Genomic DNA, 21,445 nt, shown 5'->3' on the forward strand with positions numbered 1-21,445 from the left:
TTGGGCGATGGAAGGCCAACCAGATTTGGCTGCTGTTCAGAGGAGTAGAAAAGTAGACAAGAAAAAAATATCACAGCCTGATTCTAAAGCGCCACACTGATGGGGTGCCTGGGTGGCTCAGTCGGTTGGACGTCTGACTTGGGCTCAGATCATGATCTCACAGTCTGTGAGTTCGAGCCCTATGTCGGGCTCTGTGCTGAGCGCTGGGAGCCTGGGGCCTGCTTCGGATTCTGTGTGTGTGTGTCTCTCTCTCTGCCCCTCCCCTGCTCATGCTCTGTCTCTCTCTGTCTCAAAAATAAATAAAAACATTAAAAAATAATAATAATAAGATAAAATAAAGGGCCACACTGAGGCTTTCTACTGAAAATCCATTTTGAGAAATGGGGAACTTCGGGAAGTTATGAGAAAATGAATCTGGTGTCAGGGAGCAAATTAAATAGGAGGAGCGTCAAACCAGTTCTGGAAGTCATTCTGGAGACTAGTGCAGTGGTCTACGTGTGAATGACAAGGGCCTGGTTAGGGGCGGGCATTAGAAATGCAAATAAAGAATCAGATAAGAACAAGGTAGAGGAAAAGGAATGATTGAATGAGAAGTGGGAAGGGCACCCTGGGCGGAAAAAAAAATGCAAAGTTGACATTCGAGTGGCAGAAGAAAGAATTCTATGAAACAGGAAACATGGAGGGCAAGGTAAGGGCCTGTTTGGGGTAGTTTCAGGGAGTTAGGTTTGAGGTTTGGCAAGCAGAATCACCTAGAATGAGCATCATATAACTGTGAACAAGGAAGAGGGCAGACTACAGCAGATAGATGTCCACTGGGAAGAGAGAAATAAGATTGGATAAGCATACATGACTGAAGTTTCGGCTGGGAGCTTAACCCCGGACAGTTGCAATCCCATCTAGGGGTCACAGAGCAGCAATGTGCAGGTGAAATGCAGACCAGAGATGTGTTTGGGTTGGCTCCCAGAGTTTTCTCAAATTTTGAATTAATGCCAACAGTAAAATTTTTGGTTATCACACCGAAACAAACCTCCAGATTTTTGGCCTTACAACACTGGGCCCACATTCTCACATGTCAACCCTTAGCTGGAGCTGAGCAGTCATTGCTCATCTATACTCCACACAAGGTTACAGTTCTCCCCAGCCCCACCCGGTCTATGTTACTCATTTGTGTCACCTGCTCCGCCTTGGCGTGCATTTGAACTCATGGTCCCTGTTAATGGCCATTCTCGATGCAACTGATGTCTTGGAAGATCCCCAGGGGGAAGTACAGAGGATAAATTGAAGCAAGTCCGTTGAGTTCAGCATTTCCACATGTTTACTATGTGCCAAGCATTGAGCTAGATGCTGGGGAGACGGCAACGATAAAAGAGTGGTCTGTTTTAACAGGAGAGACCAGGAGCATAAGGATCCCCTAAGTGGTTGTTTTCGGAAACTCAGGTGGGGTGGGGGGTGTGGTGCTTGGAAAAGAAGGTGACAACAGAGATGGAGGTGTGAATACACATGCCTACTGAATTTTTGTGACAAATTAGCCACAGGGGATAAAAAAGGAAGGAGGTGGACATGACCTTGCTCAGGTGGATACAATGAGAGAGGGTGTAAGTGACACTGTCGGATTAGTCAAAGTGCGGTAAAGGTCCAAAGCAAGGTGGAAGAGAAAGAAACCACACGCCCTAAAAGTCCACTGAGCGCTGTTCTGCAAAGGCGTAATGCAGGTCGCGCCCTTCCTCTTGGCACACCTCTTCTTGAGTAATGGAGGTGCTGTCGCTGCCTGTGCATTCAGGAACTGGATTACTTTATTGTTAACAAATGAACAAAATTAAGCAATCTTCATTTAGGCCTGCAGGACCATGTTGGAACTCTACAGAGTTGTACAATTAAATATTTTAATATTTTAACATTAAATATTAAGCTGTGGAGCAAGTGCTCTGGTAGTGGACCAGGAGCAAATCATCCAGAAAACAAATACCATGTACTGCTCCTGATGATTCAGGGGTTAGAGCCACAGTGGGGTTCTTTAGTTCCCTAACTCTTTAGGAACAAAGCATAAGAAATGTCTTTGGGGGCGCCTGGGGGGCTCAGTCGGTTGAGCGTCCGGCTCTTGATTTCGGCTCAGGTCACAATCCCAGAGTGGAGAGACGGAGCCCTGTGTCAGACTCTGTGCCGAGCATGGAACCTGCTTCAGATTCTCTCTCTCTCTCTCTCTCTCTCTCTCTCTCTCTCTCTCTCTCTTTCTCTCTTTCTCTCTTTCTCTCTCTCAAGATAAATAAACATTAAAAAATAAATAAATGTCTTTGAAGAGTTACTGAAAAAGAGTTACTAATGAGGACTTGGGCCCCCTTTGCTGCTGAAAAATGTCCTACAAGTTTCCCTAGGCTACATGCATTTTACAATCAAGAAAGCCTAATAAGGGGGGAGGAACTGACAATTTCACCAGCCTCATATTTGCCACGCAGAAAATAAAAATGCTATTTACAAAAGGAAAATTCTTACACTTTGGCTTCAGAAAAGGAAGAAATAAGTCAGTCAACTGGATTATTTCAACTGAAAGTAAAAAGTTTTGATTGAATTATATGGGGCGGGGGAGGGGGGGTGACTTGCTTTTCTGCTTGCATTAGCCAATGGGAGTGTGGCTCATGCTCTGGGGTATAAATAGTCACAATTTAGCTCTCCTTCAAGTCCATCACTCTCAGTTGGCCTCTAGTCAAGTATATTGCAGGCTTCCTTTCAACATCTGAACATGCATGTGTGAGCCCATCCCCAGACTGTAGACGGGACACACGGGGGAGGGAGGCCTGATGAGAAATTAATTTGCTCCTAGTCACACAGCAGGGGGTCAGCTTAGGCGGAGTCTATTAAATGATCACCATAAAATTACTCATCAGCCTCAGGAGTGCTGGGATTCTGGCTCAGTCCCACATACACGGAATTTCACTACAAACAGGGACTGGCCAATTAATCTCTCATATTGTTCCTTGGAATCCAGGATGTGAGGTCTTCACACAATGAGAAAAGACTCTTTAATTACAAGTTATATATCTTTTGTTTGAATGTGATTGAAGGGATGACAAACTCAATCCTTTACTGGTTAGAACAGAATGAGGGGTAGGCTGGGTAACAGGTGTGCCGGGTTCCCTAAGCCCATGTCTGTCCTATGTCTGACCAATGGCACAGTTCCCCTTCCTGGTGAAGCTTTGTCTGAGGGCGTGTCAGGAGTCAGGGAGTTGGGAGACTGGGTCCACATTCTAGGCAGAGCCAGGCAGGGCTCGTCCTTAACCATTCTGGGCCACACTTTCTTTGGCAAAGGATAAAGCTTCAAAGGTCCCTTCCTTTTCCAAAATGCTGTGATCTTCTAAATGAGGGGGAAAGGGAAACGGAGGTTCACAAGCAAGTGCTCAAATGGGAACACTTGCGGGGTGCCCGGGTGGCTCAGTTAAGCATCCAACTTGGGCTCAGGTCATGAAATCAGGTGCTTGTGAGTTTGAGTCCTGCATTGTGCTCTCTGCTGTCAGCGCAGAGCCCACTTCAATCCTCTGTCTCCCTCTCTCTGCCCCTCCCTCTCTCTCTCTCTGTCCCTCCCCACTCCCTCTCAGAAAAAAAAAAAAAAAAAAGATATTTCAAATGGGAATACTTGTTGTACTAACTCCTTAGATTGATCAGTGCTGTAAATTATTGCAGCAGAGAATGACAAAGGTATTAACCAGGCCTGCCCTGGTGTCGCTTCCTCTTATAAGAACATCAGTCATATTGGATTAAGCCCTACCCTTACCATCTCTAATCTTAATTACCTTTTTAAGGGCCCTATCTCCAAATAGAGTCACATTCCAAGGCACTGGGGATTAATGCTTCGACACACGAATTTTGAGGGGACACAATTCAGTCCATAACACCAGTATTTGCCCTTCCCAAAGTTACAGACATAGTTAGCTATAGTGTGTTCTAAATTTCTTCTTCCTTTCAAAGTTCTCTCCCCATCTTCCTGCCCCAATTTAGCACTTTTACAAAGTAAACCTCAGGGCTGGCTGGACCTACTTTTCTTCTTCCTGTTACCATCCACAATTGTTGTTACATAGACTTTTAAGGCTGGGAATTAAGAAGCAACTAGTTTGCTTCCGGCCTAGTCTTGGCACCTTCTAGCAACTTACCCCCTCTGCTGCTATTTACCAAATCTTCAGGGTCACAGAGGAGGTACGTAATGGGTGGCGGGCAGGGAAAGATAAGAAGAAAAGAGGAAAAAGAAATGTGCATCTATGCCCAGAAATGCCTCATCATGGGTCTGTCTCCGTTCCCTATTAGACATTTCCTGTGTTGCAACACATAGGATTAACAGGCCGAGACACAGGCAAGATGGAAGAGAAACTGCTCTGCAGAGGAATCCTGGTTTCCTATCAACATTCAATTTCATTTTCTCTGGTAGAACACCAGCCGCACAGACCCACACACACAACCTATCGTCCTGAATGATATCTCAAGCTCGCCAACTCCAGATGTGTTTATATATTTGTTCAACCAGTAAAAGAATAAGGAGGAGGAGGAGAAGCCCAAATTTTAGACATATCTCAAACCACCAGCTGCCTCCTTGATGAATTTTGGTTTTTTCAGATATAATCATAAGCAACCCTTTCCAACCCGCTTATTCATTCAATAAATTTTTACTGAGTACCTTCCATGTACCAGGACTGGTGATACCAATGGTGACGGCCATAAACTTGTAGTCCAGTGAGGAAGACACACAAGTTCTAACAAGTGTAACCATTCACATCTCTGTGTCAGGTACAGTGCTGGGTACTCTAAACACGCGGGAAGACATGATTATCCCCACTGAGCAGTGAAGAATCTAAGGTGCAAAGAAGTTCAAAGCCAAGGTCATGCTGCTAGTCAATGGAAGTGTCAAGACCACAGCTATGTCACCTGACCTTGGTCACTGTCCTTCCCACTATCAGGGGGGTATCTTACCCTAAGGTGTGAACTTGAATGGGAAAAAAAAAAAAAATCACATCTCTACTTTCACCAATCTCTAACTGAAATTTAACATTTTTTTCAATTGTACGTGTTGACAAAAACCACAGCAGCATTAGCAATACCTATGATTGTCGCCAAAAGAAACTGCAGATGTTTTCTTTTATTACAGGGGTTGCCTATATCTTGAAATACAGTTTATGCTCATTACTACTTCAAAATTATGGTAGCTGTCAGATCCCCAGAAGGGCACTGGGGCCACCTGTCACTCCCGCCCCCCCTTCCCCCAAGTCCTCCTTCCCCACCCACTCTCCCGGCCAGTGCCACCTGCACTGCGTAACTGGGGGGGGGGGGGGGGGGAGGCGCAAAGGGAGAGGCAGGGCTGTGGACTGAGGCCAGATCTTTAATGCATTAGGGTATTTTTTTTTTTATGTTCATTTTATGTTTGAGAGAGAGAGACAAAGAGAGCGCGAGCAGGGGAGGGGCAGAGAGAGAGGGAGACATAGATCTGAAGCAGGCTCTAGGCTCTGAGCTGTCAGCACAGAGCCCCACGTGGGGCACGAACCCACAAACGACTGGAACCCACAACTGTGAGATCATGACTTGAGCTGAAGTCAGACGCTCAACTGACTGAGCCTCCCAGGTGCCCCAATGCATTAGGTTTTCTTAAACACACATATATTACTACATTATAAATTCTTTTTAATATTTTGACAAGAGCTTTGGAAATAGCTTTCTTTATAATGCTTGGCCTTTCAGGGGCGACTGGGTGGCTCAGTCAGTTTAGCATCTGACTCTTGATTTCAGCTCAGATAGTGATCTCACAATTTGTGAGTTCAAGCCCCTAGTCGGGCTCTGCACTGATGCGCCGGAGCCTGCTTGGGATTCTGCCTCTCCTCCTCTCTGCCCCTCTCCTGCTTGTGCTCTATCTCTCAAAATAAATAAATATTTTTTAAAAAAATTTTTTAACTTTTAAAAAGTATTTTTCTGAGAAGGCATCCTTAGTCTCCCCAGAACTGCCAAAGGGGTACATGGCACAAAGGTGGGTCAGAACCCCTCATTACAGCAATGAGAAGCCGAGGCAGACGCAGAGGCTCTTCTCCCGATGTCTTTGAGCAAAAAGTTAGGCTGGGATTTTCCTAATTAAGAGAGATGAAGAGCAAATGCTAAAACGCTCGATTCCACCAAAGAACTTTTCTCTCCTTTCCACGAATTCCGGTTCGGCACGAGCCCTGAATGCTCTCCTCTGCTTGCTCCCGGCGAAGCTGATTCCTCGAGTCCCCCCTCTGTCCCACGCGCAGTGTCAGAGGATAAATGGGTCCCCGCTGCGTTCAGATGGGCTGTCAACCTCCGGTCCCCGAGGCTGAGCACTTATTGGTGTCCCGGGACGGTGCTAAGTGGCACGTTCAACAAGTGGAAGGCGCCAGAAATTCCCACACACCAAACCCACGGATACTCCAGTTTTCAACCTCCCCTCGCAGGTTGGCCCCTCCGCGCCCCCGAAACCTGACGCTCCGGGAAGGAAGCGCGAGCACCACCCCCGAGCTCCAGACTAGGGCAGCGAGAGCGGCGGGGGTCGCGGGTGGGGAAAGGGTGTGAATCGGGATGGGACGCACGGTGCCAGCTGTGTGGGCGGAGGTGGGCCCACAACCAGCCTCTGGGGTGACCCGTGTCCCCTCCCGGTCCCCCTCCCCTGGCCGAGGGCCCGAGATCGGCCGCGGGAGGCCTCTTACCCAGGGGCGAGCGGAGCTTCCGGCCACAGTGTCGGCGCAGCAAAAGCGGCGGCTCCCTGCCCGGGCTGGGCGCCGCGGCTGGGGCCCCGCCCGCCCGCCTGCCCGGCCCCGGGGCGGACGCTGGAGGCGGGGAGAGCGGGGCTCCCCGCAAGAAAGGTCGGGAAAGGTCCTGCCGCTGCCCCGCCTGCCGCCGCAGCCTGACGCCGAGGCCAAGTGCAGACTGGACCCCGGCTTTGAGCGCGCCCAGAAGACGGAGCCAGGAACGCGGGGTCCCGCGGGCCCAGAGCTCTGCCCGCGGGGCACGCTCGCCCCTACCCCTGGGGCGCTCTGGAAACTGGCCGGCGTCCTAGCGCGCGCCTGCGAAGGGCACTGGGGCCACCTGTCACTCCCGCCCCCCCCCTTCCCTCAAGTCCTCCTTCCCCACCCACTCTCCCGGCCTGTGCCACCTGCACTGCGTAACTGGGAGGGGCAAAGGTGGAGGCAGGGCTGTGGACTGAAGCCAGGCACTTTGGGTGCGTGCTTCCCGCCCGGTTCCCAGGACGTCCCAGGAAAACAGCTACCCTAGCGCATACCTCACAGTTAAGGCCACCGTGGCTCAGAGAAGCCCAGCCGCTTGCTTTGGTAAACGCTGGTAAACGACGGAGCCGCGCTCTCACCTCAAGGCACAGGCTGGGGTCAGCTGGCTTCAGCCACTAGTCTTCACGCCGTCTTCCATACTACCTTCATAACTGGACATTTTCAGTCGGCTGCTCTTTCAAGGGGGTTGCAAAGTGTAGATGAGCGGTCCTCCACCAAATCAGATGGAGCGGCACCTTTTCATGATAAATATGGGGTGTCCCCGAGGCCTTACTGCAATTTGAAGCTAGAAGACGTTGAAAACTACAAGACGCTGATGAATGAAAGAGAAGAAGACAAATGGAAACATAGTCCATGCTCATGGATTGAAAGGATTAATGTTAAAATGTCCATACTACCCAAAGCAATCTATAGGTTCGATACAATGTTTACAAAACTTCCAATGACGTTTTTTTTTTCTCTCACGGAAATAAAACAAACAATCCTAAAATTTGTATGGAACCACAAGACCCAGAATATTCAATGCAATCTTGAGAAAAAAGAATAAAGTTGGAGGCATCACGCCTCCCCTAACACCCTTCCTTCTTCCAAGAAGATCAGTGACTGACTGTAACATCAGACAGCCAGGAAGGGGCTAAGAGGTTACTCACTCACTCATGCAGTCATTCTTTCATATGATGGATACTCCCCAGTCCCTGCCTGCGAGTGTCAAGCAAGCCTTCTGCCTGCTCCCTGGTCATATGCTGTTGACAAAACAGACTTGGTTCCTCCCCACGTGGGGCTCGCTAAGTAGTCAAAGTGCACTTGTGGAGATGGGGGTCTAGGAAAAGCATCATTAAAGGTGGGAAGAAGAAGGACTCACACTGAGAGGAACTCAACCCAATTCGGGAACATTTAGGAGAAGGAAAAGCAAACTGACATGGCTCTGGGAAGACGGTGCAGGCTCCTGAGCAGGAAGGGCCAGCAACGGGAATGGGCGGGAATAGGGAATGGAACAGAGAAAGGGAGCCTCTGGAGAACAAGAAAGGGAAGGTGGGAAGGAAGGACACGTAGAGAGGCCGGTCCTGCAAACAGGCAGCTGTAAACAGTACTCCCCGCTCAGCTCCCCAGCAAGCCCCACCCTCGTCCCTTCCCGCTCTTCCCTGGGTGGAAGAGTAGCTAGAGAAAAGGCTCACTCCCTGGCTCCAGCACACCCTCCCTAGCTGAGACAGCAGCCCGGCCGAGGTGAAGGTGACGTCAGCTTCTGAGGGGCTGCAGTGACACTTAGAGGGGAACTGGGGCTGGGTTCCTCCCGGGTCGCCACTGCTGGGACAGAGCGTCACACACAGCAATCATCCAGCCAGACCGCCGGGCAGCTACAGACCCACAGCGGCAAATAGTGCATAATGATAGCGTCCTGCTGAGTTTTTAAAAGCTGCCCCCACATCTCCCAAATGTGCTGTTTTCCTCAGAGCCATCCTCCATGTCAAATAAGAACTAAAATTGCTATCAGGCTCCAGGAGAGCTAGAGATCCCTCATCGGTTACATAGAAGATGAAGTTGTTTTTCAGACCAGAAGCACTTCACGCACTACAAAGGGCTCTATCTCAATCGACATTCTTGGTAACAAGCAGGAGACCTCGTGTAGAAAAGGGATATTAAGGGCTCCCAGGGGAGCGCCTCGGTGGTTCAGTCGGTTAAGCATCCCAACTTCAGCTCATGATCTTGTGGTTCGTGGGTTTGAGCCCTGCATCGGGCTCTGTGCTCACAGCTCAGAGGAGCCTGCTTCGGGCTCTGTGTCTCCCTCTCTCTCTGCCCCTCCCTGCACTTTGTCTCTCAAAAATAAATAAACATTAAAAATTTTTTTTAATAAAATAAAAAATAAAGGCTCTCAGGGGGGTTCATAGAACTACCAGAATGATGAAGTAATAATGGCAGAAGTGGACAGGAATCAAGACAGCTCTGCAGAATCAAAAAAAAAAAAAAAACAGAAAACACAACACCATCTGGCACCACAAGAATGCTCCCAACTGCTTTCACAAATGACACAAATATAAAGGGAGTGAGAATTCCAGTCCTCGGTGGGAGTGTCCACTGACCAAATCTATCTATGTCAAAGGCCAGCATTGTAGCTATCAAAGCAGAGAGCGAGCACATCCGGCCCCTCTGAATTCCACAAGTATTCTTATGATGGGCGTTCCATCCACCGCCTCCCCACCACCACCCCACCCCGCCATGGGGAAAGGGGATGAATACTGGGCAGCAAAACAAAACAAAAAAAAAAGCTGTTTACTATCGGCTCCACAAATATAAGATCTTATTAATATAGATGTCTTCTACATACATAAGCAAGGTGGTATGATAGTGGAAACCCACAGTCCTACAGCAACAAAGGGTTCTGCTGAATCCTGTGTTCGAATGCTGTGGCGTGAAGGTGTGGCTTAGGCGGGATCAGACTCTCCATCCACGGGAGTCTCCTAGGATGGAAAAATAATACTGGATCTGGAATGAAGTCTTTCTCAGAGACTTAGTCTCAGACTCAGTTTGGGGCAATTCTTTTTTGCCCAAACTTTCTTGTTTATAAAATAGAGATAAAACCTGCCCGCCTATCTCCAGGATACACAAGAAGAATAAACATTGTGTCTCTTAGGCCATGAATACTTAAGAGTGTGTGGGACTATGAGGACCCATATACTTTGGGTTTGTACACCACCAGTCTCAAAGAGAATGTATTAATATACCTCAGTTAACTGTATCAGTAAAATGGGTATGTTTTAAAGCGCCTACCTCATGGTATCCTTACGAAAATTAAAAGAGTTAATACATATAAAGTGATCAGTACCATACGTGGCATAGAATATGTATTCTGTAAGTGGTAATTACTAAAGTAACTATAGTATTATAGTTTTTCTTATTGTTGCTATCCAGTGTTCAGGCAGGTGTTATACTGGGTACTGGAGAGAAAGAAGTTCAACGTGCCTGCCCGAAGACAAATGGAACGGTACAGACATTGCCCTGGTGCATGAATATTAAACCCAGTTTCTCAAAGATGGGAGGGATTTGAGACGTGGAAAAGCTAACTGTTTTCTCTACAGGCAGATATACTGCACCCAAGGTGCCCCTTAGACATAAATTAAACCTGAGTGTGGGAGTGATGCTCCCAAGAGATGAAGCAAAAGGGGGAAGGCCCCAGTCCATCCTCAGGGGCACATACATGCAGTGGGTGTTCCTTCTGCCTCAAGAGCAAGAGCTGGTGAGTGAAAGGGGTTTCTATGGAGTTGATGGTTGGCTCCTTGTCAAAGATCCTTTTCTCCCCAAGCCTCCCCAAGCAGTGAGTCTCCTCATTCCCCATCTCAGTTCCTCTCACACTTTTTAAGTCATCATTACTTACTGCTCCCACGAATATAGTTATGTATAATGTGACAAACTGTGTCTCTCCAAGAAAAATATAAACCCATTGAAGACAGGAACTGTGTCCTCTTCTTGTTCCCAGGGCTTAACACTATGTCTTTTATCTAATAAAAGTGTGTTGGGCTCAGCAGAATAGTCTCTAGGTAAGAGTAGGAGCACCAAAACAGTTCAAACAGGCTGCCTCAAAGGAGTGTTAAAAATCCAGTAAACTTACAACTCACAACGGATAAGCACCTGGAGGGCTAGGAATTTGATGAAAAGCTCAGGACTGGGGGGAGTATGGGAATCTAAGGTCTTCCTGATCCCTAGAGCAGGTAGCAATTCTCCTAGTTGTTCACTTACCACTTTTTACACATGTTTTGAGTAACACAGGAACAGTCCATCTAGAAGGGAGCTCTAGGGGCTATGAAGTTGCAACAGGCATTTCCCTGGAGGACTGGGGGATTCCCATAGCTCCAGATGGAGCATGAAGAATGGATGAGCTTGGGCCTGGTTTGTGGTAACTCTGTTAAAGTGGGCGATTGACACAACCCTGAAAAAGTGGCTGGGGACCTGAAGAGAGCAGTGAGTGAGTGAAAGCAAGCAGCCTCTTTCCAGCAGCCAATGACATTGGCCCTTGGACTACCAACATCCAAGATCCAAGGGGATGCCTGTTCAGAGTCTTTCTCTAGAAAATGCCACTTTTAGGCTTCCTTGTTTTCTCTCTCAACTATTCCCTACTTTTGTCCTTCTTTCTTACATGCATCCTCTCTCCTGTTACTGGTATCTCCCTTTTCTATCTGGTCTCTCTTTCTCCTGCAGGAGTTTTAACTTCTATTACAAACTCATGCCCAAAATACAGTCAGCCTTGTCAAACAGGAGAGAAGTCATGATGAAAATGGGATAAAAAAAAGTTTAGCCTCTGTATAACCTGTGTTGCCCATTTGAAATCAGGTCATTTTGGGGGTGCCTGGGTGACTTAGTCGGTTAAGCATTTGACTTTGGCTCAGGTCACAATCTCACGGTTTGTAGGTTTGAGCCCCACGTGGGGCTCTGTGCTGACAGCTCAGAGCCTGGAGCCTGCTCCAGATTCTGTGTCTCCTTCTCTCTGCCCCGACCCCGCTCACACTCTCTCTCTGTCTCTCAAAAATGAATAATATTGAAATCAGATCATTTTGTGCATAAGCAGTATCATCCAGCTGAGACCCAGGAGACAGGGGGCCTAACTTGTTTTTATTGCTGGGAAGAAAACCCTCAAAGTCATGATGAAGGGTCTGTTACATACATATGTGATAGCATAGCAGGATTAAAAGGCTGTGTGAGTCTAGGCCTTGTGAGAAGCAGATACCAGTACAAAATTAAACATGCAAGGATTTTATTAGGAAATTCTTGGGAGAAAAAATGAGGAGGAAGCTGGAGAAGGTTGGGATAACCATCAGAGTACGATGTAAGTCTGACCCTAATAGAAGAAGAGAGGGAAGGAAGGTTGAATGGAAGCTTTCAGACAGCTGTATAGTCTAAATAAGTTCCAACAAAGCTATCAAGCCAAAGTCAGCCTGGGGGATACCTGTATCTCCTAGACAAAGCCAGCTTAATGAGAATATGACCTGTAGTCACACAGGGCCCACACCTGGTTTAATGCTATGCTACTATTGTTTTAAAATTATTTTTTTAATGTTTATTTATTTTGAGGATGGAGGGGCAGAGAGAGAAGGAGAGAGAGAATCTCAAGCAGGCTCTGCACTATTAGCACAGAGCCATACACAGGGCTCGATCCCATGAACCGTGAGATCATGACCTGAGCAGAAATCAGGAGTCAAACACTTAACCGACTGAGCCACCCAGGTGCCCCGCCGTCTTGAAATTCTTAACAAAATTTGAACAAGAGGCCCTGGGCTTGCTTTAACATCCCTGCTGAACTCAGTCATTGACTAGGAGCAGCCCATGGGAAGCATACTTTAGCAAAAATGTGGTGTTAGAATTCAGAGTGAAGTGGTTGGGGTCCTTGTTCAGTTATGCTCCCTATAGTTGGCGGGCTGTGAGGCCTGGTCTCCTGGCCCCACTGTGTACCTCCTGGGCCACACAGATCTACCTCTCCACAAAGGTGCAGAGAGCAGTTCTACCATGGGCCTCCTGACCTCCCTCCTCCTGTGAAACAATTCAGAAGGCCTTTACTGGATGAACTACAGACCCCCAAGATCATCACAATTGATCTCAAGGCCACAGTGAATACTCACCTTCTCCCTTCTCCACCACCCTTTCTAAACCGCCTTCAGCCGCAGCTTCACCTTAGCAGGTCTTGGGCCTTCACTGGTGGTGTGACCAGACCTTATTCCTGAGGGGTTTGAACACTTGATAATCATACCTTCCCTTCTCAGGCTGGTTGCTGCATGTGTCCTATTCACAGTTCTAATCGGGCAAGGGAGCATAGGAGGTGCCCACCTGAGTCCCACACACATTCCTCCTGGCCCCTGTTGTGTAAAAGTAGCTCCCCTCCTCCTGAGGATCAGGGTCAGTTATTCCTGCTAGTATAGCAACTCCTCTCTTGCCTGCTTGTCCCTGGACACAAAACTCCAAAGTCAGCAGTCATAACTTCTTATTCAGTGGGACCTTCACTGTGCCTCTGGGAAGGGCGCTCCAACCATGAAGTACTTGGGACCAGGACCCATGCTCTGGGACCAGGAACCCCAATCATGCAGAGCCCAGAGTTTCAAGGAAAGGAAGCATAAATTCCCTGTGGGTCATTAGGTATGATGGTAAGTTATGCCATTCCTGCTTCCACCCCTTGGTTTTCAGACCCTTGTATCCTTCTTAGTGTACCATGTGGAGGTCTCTAATTTAATAAATACACCATGTCCTGAAGGACATCAGTCCACCTTCTCAGAGTGCTTTCTCACAGATGGAGCTTCCGTTGGCTTTTAGAAGGCCATTCCAACAATCTGTAAGACCAGTTACTTCTGGGTGGTGCAGTACATGACACAGCCAGAGGATCTCATAGCTATGACCCTCTCCTACACCTCCTTCACTTGATGTAGATCTCCTGGTTCGATGCTCTGCTGAATGGGATTCCATACCTGTGGATGAGACACTTCTTAAGCCCCCAGAGACAAGTGTTGGCTGAGACTCTGTGGGCAGGGAAAATAGACAACATTCAATTTACAGTTTGCTTCAGAGTTATGTTAATTCTCCCATTTGCGGGATGCCTGGGTGGCTCAGTCAGTTAAGCATCCGGCTTGGGCTCATGTTATGATCTCACGGATTGTGAGTTCAAGCCTCGCATCAGACTGTCTACTGTCAGCACAGATCCTGCTTCAGATCCCCTGTCCTCCTCTCTCTCTGCTCCACCCCTGCTCCCTCTCTCTCTCTCTCAAAAACAAACATTTTAAAAAAATCTCCCACTTCCTATCATTATACAGTCTGAGAGCTCTGGGCTTCTTAGACATGTAAGAGAAGAGCACACTGACCCATTTCACTGATGACATCCAGCTGACTGGACAGGTCGAGTAAGAGAGGCTAAAATGCTACAGGTCTCAGTAAGATGCATTCACTTCAGAGGATGGGAGAAAACTCTATGAAGAGTCAGGAACAGGCCATTTCAGTGACATTTTTAGAGTTCCAGAGGCCAGGGGTATTCTGGGACAACCCCTTCTGAGATAGAAAACAAACTGCTGCATCATACTATCCCGTCACAAAGAAGGAAGTACAGTGCCTTGTAGACCTCTTTGTGTGCTAAAGGCAACACTTTCCACCCCAGGGATATTTCTCTGGACCATATATTGGGTGGCACAGACGGCTGCCGCTTTGACTGGAGTTGAAACAGGAAAGGGTGTTCCAAAAGGTTCAACCCAGTGCTGTCAGCCCTGCTAGCTGCCCCCATTGTGTTAGGGGTGTCAATGATGGGAAAAGATCTAGTGTGGCCCCTGGATGGGGCTGTGGCCCCAGTAGACCCATTGTAAACTGGACTTCATGCAGGACCTAATTTTTTACTTGGTCCTCATAGGCCCCCGTTCCAACAGGGGGGCCATGATGCCTCTTTAGGTCTCTATGTATCAGTATCAACTCAGAATCTTTTGTCCAACAGTCCTAGTGAACAGTCACCCAAGTAAATGGCCATGGGTTCCTTTGAGGAAGGACTGGGGGAATTGTCACAGTCTGTACAAGCCAGAGTGCTGCAGGGTCCTTCCTCCAGACACCTCTTTAGTCAGTGGGCTCCAGATCTCAAAACTGGCTCAAGCCTGGGAACTGAGCAAGAGATCATGACTTCTTCTTTTTTTTTTTTTTTTAATGTTTATTTATTTTTGAGAGAGACAGAACACAAGTAGGGAAGGGACAGAGAGAGGAGACACAGAATCCGAAGCAGGCTCCAGACTCTGAGCCATCAGTACAGGGCCCGACACGGGACTTGAACCCATGATCTGTGAGATCATGACCTGAGCCAAAGTCAGACGCTCAACCGTCCCACCGAGGCGCCCCAAGAGATCATGACTTCGTATTGAAGTGACTGCCACCGGCTTGTTGCTCCTCTAATTTTGCTTTAAAAAAAAAAAATAGATAAGGGATCAGCAAACAATGGCCCATGGACCAAATCAAACAACCGCCTGTTTTTGTAAAGGAAGTTTTATTGACGCATAGCTACACTCATTGGTTTACGTATTGTCTGTGGGTGCTTTTGTACTGTAACAGCTGATATGACCTACAAAACCTAAAATATTTACTATATAGCCCATTACCTACAAAGTTGCTGACCCCTGTTACGGATGCTAAGCTGCACCCTCGTTGACTGCCTATTTTGTCCGCTGATGCAAAATTGACACCAAGGTCCACTAACCATCTCCACAACCCCCTGCCGTAAAGCCCATGGACTACCCTCCAACCTTGCCTTTTGGTGAGTAAGGGAAGTCTGGCCTCAGGGCTTTCAGCAGTTAAAAGCCACCCCCTGTGGCTATCTATCTATAGCTATCTATCTATCTATCTATCTATAGAGATAGAGATAGAGATAGAGATAGAGATAGAGATGATAGAGATAGATATCTATCAATCCTCCCATGTGCTAACATGCTCAGTTTATAATCACTTCTCAGAAACTCCACCATTCCTGGCCTGCAAAACCTCTTAGTGATGCTGGTGGCCCTCTCACCAGTGCATTGTGATGACTTGGTGATATGTCCTGTGCTCTCTCATGGCACATATTCTCCGGTGCATCTTTTGGCCTTACATGATACAGCCTTTCCAGCATGTCTACTTCCGTCAACCTCTTTATTCCTTCTTGTACTGCCTGCCAGAATGAAGAAGAAAAGGAAGCAAGTTGTGGGGGGTGGGGAGGGGAGGATCCTAAACTGCTGAGCAGAACTTCAGTGATACCCATGGGGAGTCCTTTAGCCAAAGCTGACCGTCAGAGAAGTCCTGTCTTTCCCAGGAGCAGCCCGTGGGAAGCCCGCCTCAGTGCAAATGCAGATGGGTCTCAGAGAACCACAGCTGGGGGCCCTTGGTCAGTGATGGTCCCCGTAGGTAGAGGTGTTCGAGGCACGTTCTCATGGCCACGATGGGAACCCTCAACTGAGGTGGATGTGGCACAGTCTGATTTAATTGCCAGTCTCCATCCTTAACATCAGGTCTGACTTGTAAGGTGCCACAAGCTGCTGCTGAATGTGACAGCTCTCTGGGGAGAGGAGGTGAGTCAGTAGGGTAAGAAAACTCCAGGGTGGACTGCAGAGAGGCGAGGTGACTCATCATGCCTCACCTCCTGTACTTACCATTAGACTTTTATCCCATCATAATCCAGACAGGAAAGGGGCATCCGCCCTCAGTCACAAGCAAACAAGCAATCTCTTCTCTGCCTCCCTCCCCACCCTGTTCTGAGAGGGTAAACTTATGGACCGCAGGATTTGTGTGAGGCCCACACTGTGAGGTAGTTAACGGCCAGAAACATCTCATCTGAGATGAATTCATTTGCCTGGATGCTGCCACCGCACTGAACAAATACACTGGTGCCATTATTGAGCGAAAACGACAGTCCAGGAGTCAATGCTACTTGACAGCCACAGAATACAAGGTGTCTTATAATGTTAATTAATGTTGGAAAAGTGTTAGGGCTCACCTCGGGGCTGCACGTTTACCCCCAAGGGAAACTGAAGTACTTAGGGCCCCCCCCCCAGTGAGAAAACGGGGATTCTAACTCTAGCTGTGCTCTTCCCCCAAAGCTATTAAAGTACAGAACAGATGGAGCTGAGAGGTAGGCTGAAGATCTAGAAATGCAGGCTCAGCAAGGCCACATCAAAGATAGCTTTCTTGGGGCGCCTGGGTGGCTCAGTCAGTTAAGCATCCAACTTCAGCTCAGGTCATGATCACGGTGCATGAGTTCGAGCCCCGCGTCGGATTGTCTGTGGTCAGCACAGAGCCCGCTTCAGATCCTCTATCTCCCTCTCTCTCTGCCCCTCCCCAGCTCGTGCACACTCTCTCAAAAATAATAAACATTAAAAAAAAAAAAAAAAGCTTTCTTGAGGTGGCGGTGGTGACATGTCTCAGAACAGCCATAATGGGAATGTCCTGGCCACACTGGAGTTGTTCATTTCTCCTAGCAGTGTGGCTTGTCTTCTGTCAACTCCATCCTCGTCATCATCTCAAGGCAAGGCTTGTGAGCCACATCCCACCCAGTTCCAGTCTCTCCGTTGCTTGTTTCTCTCCAAGAGGTGTGGAGCTTCACGGTCAGTCTAGAATTAAAACAGCCTTGCAGGAAAATGAAAGACTTCTGTGCCTTCTTCCCACTCGGCTCTCTCCTAACTGAGGAACGCATGCCTCTTCCACTTCTGTTCTTCCCGTATTGTCAGACTCGATTAAGGGAATTAGCAGATGAAGTGGTACATCCATGTAACTCCCCATCACTGGTATAGTTTTATCAAAAGAGTTAAACTCTCAAGTTAGAGCATTTAATCTCTGTTTCTAGGGTCTCCAGCCCAAGAAAGTCCCCCAGCAATGGGGTAGCTTTGGGTGTTTCTCTAAACCAAATCCCAGCTCCACCACCAGTCCTCATCTATAACACAACAATAAGAATACAGTGTTACGGTGATCACCGTCTACTGCCACGGTTATACAACATGTGTAGTAATGCACCTGCATGTACCAGATGCTCCACGGAACTGGGGCTCGGAATGTTAGGCTTGAGAATGAGCTCCAAATATAGCGGGATCAGCAATCCAGTCAGAGATGACACTACTCTAAGAAATTGAACAAAACAAGAGAAGAAAAAAAAAAAAAACAATGAACAATGAGAACAGGTGTGTGGTTGATGGTAGGACTGCATCTGGGTGCTGGTCATTGTCATCTTCTTCCTTGAATTCCTGGATAAGTAGGCAGGGAGATACATACACTCCTAAGTAGCATCCTTATTATTAAATTAGATAATGCATATTAAAACACTTTGAAAAATACAAAATGCTAGGACAACCTGAAAAACAATGACAGTGTTAGGGGCTTCTAGTTGCAATAAATAGAGATTTGTTAAGGTTACCTCATAAGTGGGAAAGGTAGGAGAAGGGAGGGTGGTATTGTAAGATCCCTGTGGGAAATAGTAAACTTAGCTCAGGAATCAAATCCCGTAGGAACCCAAGAAAAGTCTAGCATGTGAGTCACACAGAGCCTTCTGCAGGAAAACTTCTCAGGATCCAAGTCATGTTGATGGGTCTGATGACTTCAACCCCTTTCAAGAAGTGGAAGTTCATGGTTCCCTACTCCTCCTCATTTGACACTCAGCTGTTCCCTGTCTGCATCTATGTGTCTTTTTATTCCTCCTTCAATTACTAAAGGGCTGATTCTGAGTATTCTAACACATAGTCCCAAGACAATAATCAACTAAACCAATGAGAGTCTATGTAGTTCCCATTTACGCAAAGTTTTTAATGCCAGGCTAATTTTTCACCAAGTGGCCTACAGGTTGGCTGCCCTTGGGTCAAGTGCCCACCCCAAATCCTATCAGCTGAGGCCCCGATGTGGAGGCTCAGGGGAATAAAAACACAGAAATTTCCCAAAGCAAAATCTTTTTAGCCTTAGAATAGGATGCTGAGTATGGTTGATGATAGATTACATGACTGAAGAAGAAAAAAGCCCTCAAGCCCACAATCAAACTAAAAGACTCAGGGTCCCTGGCTGGCTCAGCCAGTAGAGCATGTGACTCTTGATGTTGGGGTCGTGAGTTCAAACCCCATATGGGGGGGGGGGGGGGTGGATTGTAGTCAAAGTAATTCTTTTTTAAATCTTAAAAAAAAAAAACAAAAAAAACTGAAAGACTCAAAAAAGTTAGAAAAATGTAATTTTAAACTTTATCAGCTGCTTCACAGAGATTACTTTCAAACACCTCAATGTTCAAACAAAAGTTCAGACCATACAGAAAATCATGACTTACCTAAAAGTATAGTTGAAAACAGGCCAAATTTCATCAGACAATACTAGAATTTATAGAACTAGGGGAGCAAAAAGTACCACAAGATGGCAGCATCATCCCATCTGTGCCTTATCGGATTAGAAATCGAAGCACGTGCTCATCTGTTGAGCCTGCTCTAAAACCGTCCACCTCCTCAAAGGGCTAGTATCCAAAATCTATAAAGAACTCACCAAACTCCACACCCGAAAAACAAATAACCCAGTGAAGAAATGGGCAGAAAACATGAATAGACACCTCTAAAGAAGACATCCGGATGGCCAACAGGCACATGAAAAGATGTTCAACGTCGCTCCTTATCAGGGAAATACAAATCAAAACCACACTCAGATATCACCTCACGCCAGTCAGAGTGGCCAAAATGAACAAATCAGGAGACTATAGATGCTGGCAAGGATGTGGAGAAACGGGAACCCTCTTGCACTGTTGGTGGCAATGCAAATTGGTGCAGCCGCTCTGGAAAGCAGTGTGGAGGTTCCTCAGAAAATTAAAAATAGACCTACCCTATGACCCAGCAATAGCACTGCTAGGAATTTATCCAAGGGATACAGGAGTGCTGATGCATAGGGGCACTTGTACCCCAATGTTTATAGCAGCACTCTCAACAATAGCCAAATTATGGAAAGAGACTAAATGTCCATCAACTGATGAATGGATAAAGAAATTGTGGTTTATGTACACAATGGAATACTACGTGGCAATGAGAAAGAATGAAATATGGCCTTTTGTAGCAACGTGGATGGAACTGGAGAGTGTGATGCTAAGTGAAATAAGCCATACAGAGAAAGACAGATACCATATGGTTTCACTCTTATGTGGATCCTGAGAAACATAACAGAAACCCATGGGGGAGGGGAAAAAAAAAAAAAAAAGAGGTTAGAGTGGGAGAGAGCCAAAGCATAAGAGACTGTTAAAAACTGAGAACAAACTGAGGGTTGATGGGGGGTGGGAGGGAGGGGAGGGTGGGTGATGGGTATTGAGGAGGGCACCTTTTGGGATGAGCACTGGGTGGTGTATGGAAACCAATTTGACAATAAATTTCATATATTGGGAAATAAATAAATAAATAAATAAATAAATAAAATAATAAAACCGTCCACCTCCTTCCTTGAAGCTATTCTTAAGAGACTGAAACAGCCCGTACTTGATAGAGAAAGTATAAATCTAAACAGTACATTCATGATCTCTGAGCTCATTTGATTCCCAAGGTCTTAAAACTGGCTATCACTTGTTTTAGTCTAAGTGAATTAATGGAAGCAGGTACCATGGATTATCCAAGGATGACAGGCTCCTGAGGCATGTTTGAATTGCAGAAATTTGATCTTTCTATTGCAATATTCCTTATCTGACATTCATGCAAGCCAGCTTTTTACTGTAGCTGCTTTTAATATCTGTATATCTCTCTCCTAGTAGATTCAAGTCAATCTCTTAACTGAGGTTAAGAGCTGAACTTGGCAACTTGGCTAGTTCATGGTATCTAGGTATTTGGTCAAATGCCAGTCTAGATGTAAGAGTACCTGCTTACTGTGGGTGGCCCTTAATTAGTTGAAAGTCTCAAGAGGAAAACACTGAGGTCCTCTGAGGAAGAGAGAATTCCCTCCAGATTGCCCTTGAACTCAAGCTGCAACATCAGCTCTTCTCTGGGTCTCCAGCCTGCCCTGCAGATTTTGGAATTACCAGCCCCCTCAATCATAAGAACCAATTCCTTAAATCTCTTTCTCCTCTCTCTCTCTCTCTCTCTCTCTCTCTCTCTCTCTCTCTCTCTCTCTCTCCCCACACACACACACACACACACACACACACACCTACCCTATTGGTTCTGTTTCTCTGGAGAACCCTAATATACACCAACTGTAGACCATGGTCCACTACTGCACCATGGAATAAAAAGATGACCATGAAGTATCCTTGATCTTGAAGAGACTTGTGAGCACATAACTAATACTGTAAATGCCAAATGTATTATTAACTACTACAGAACACAAAGAAAAAAGAAAGTCTTTGGGAAGTGGTTTGAAAAACCGTTAAGTAAGTGACATTTGAGTTGCAAAGAACGAATGGGTGTCTCAACAGGTAATAAACATTAGAGGATGAAGGATCCTAGGCAGCAGAAACCCTGTGAGCAAAAAACATGTAAAAAGGGGCAAAATAAGCACCAAGACCCCCACGTGGATATGTGCCATCAAGATACTACAACATCCAACAGTTCGTGAGCTCTAACTAGTTTGTTTTCCTGTGGATATCGTAAAATCTTCTAACTTATAAACCCAGAAACATTTATCCCAACCTTACAGCTTAGTAAAGTAAGGTACACAGGGGTCAGGCAAGTCCAAGCCCAAATATAAACCACAGCAGTCTGACTTCAGAGTCCACAATC

At 46.8% G+C, this 21,445-nt stretch overlaps 2 protein-coding genes across 4 annotated transcripts in view; both read right to left on the reverse strand.

Moving 5' to 3' along the window:
* SQOR (sulfide quinone oxidoreductase) overlaps nt 1-7,048 on the reverse strand; it is a 48,575-nt gene extending 41,527 nt beyond the window's left edge. Inside the window, exon 1 of one of the 2 annotated variants that reach the window (XM_042988939.1) lies at nt 6,690-7,048. The gene's annotated coding sequence lies outside the window, so the exon portion shown is untranslated. Of the gene's footprint in view, nt 1-4,660; nt 4,957-6,689 lie in introns of those variants that run through there. The other variant, XM_007081770.3, reaches the window with a different exon arrangement.
* An 8,632-nt stretch (nt 7,049-15,680) lies between these two features.
* The window catches only part of BLOC1S6 (biogenesis of lysosomal organelles complex 1 subunit 6), a 137,885-nt gene continuing 132,120 nt past the window's right edge, over nt 15,681-21,445 (reverse strand). Inside the window, exons 5-6 of one of the 2 annotated variants that reach the window (XM_042988946.1) lie at nt 17,745-17,848; nt 15,681-15,909 (exon numbers count right to left, since the gene is read on the reverse strand). In XM_042988946.1, coding sequence (XP_042844880.1) covers nt 17,786-17,848 — 63 coding nt within the window. In that variant the 3' untranslated portion in view covers nt 15,681-15,909; nt 17,745-17,785. Of the gene's footprint in view, nt 15,910-17,116; nt 17,849-21,445 lie in introns of those variants that run through there. The other variant, XM_042988945.1, reaches the window with a different exon arrangement.

The sequence above is a fragment of the Panthera tigris genome, chromosome B3 (genome assembly GCF_018350195.1).
Source record: "Panthera tigris isolate Pti1 chromosome B3, P.tigris_Pti1_mat1.1, whole genome shotgun sequence".
NCBI classification, from domain to species: Eukaryota; Metazoa; Chordata; class Mammalia; order Carnivora; family Felidae; genus Panthera; species Panthera tigris.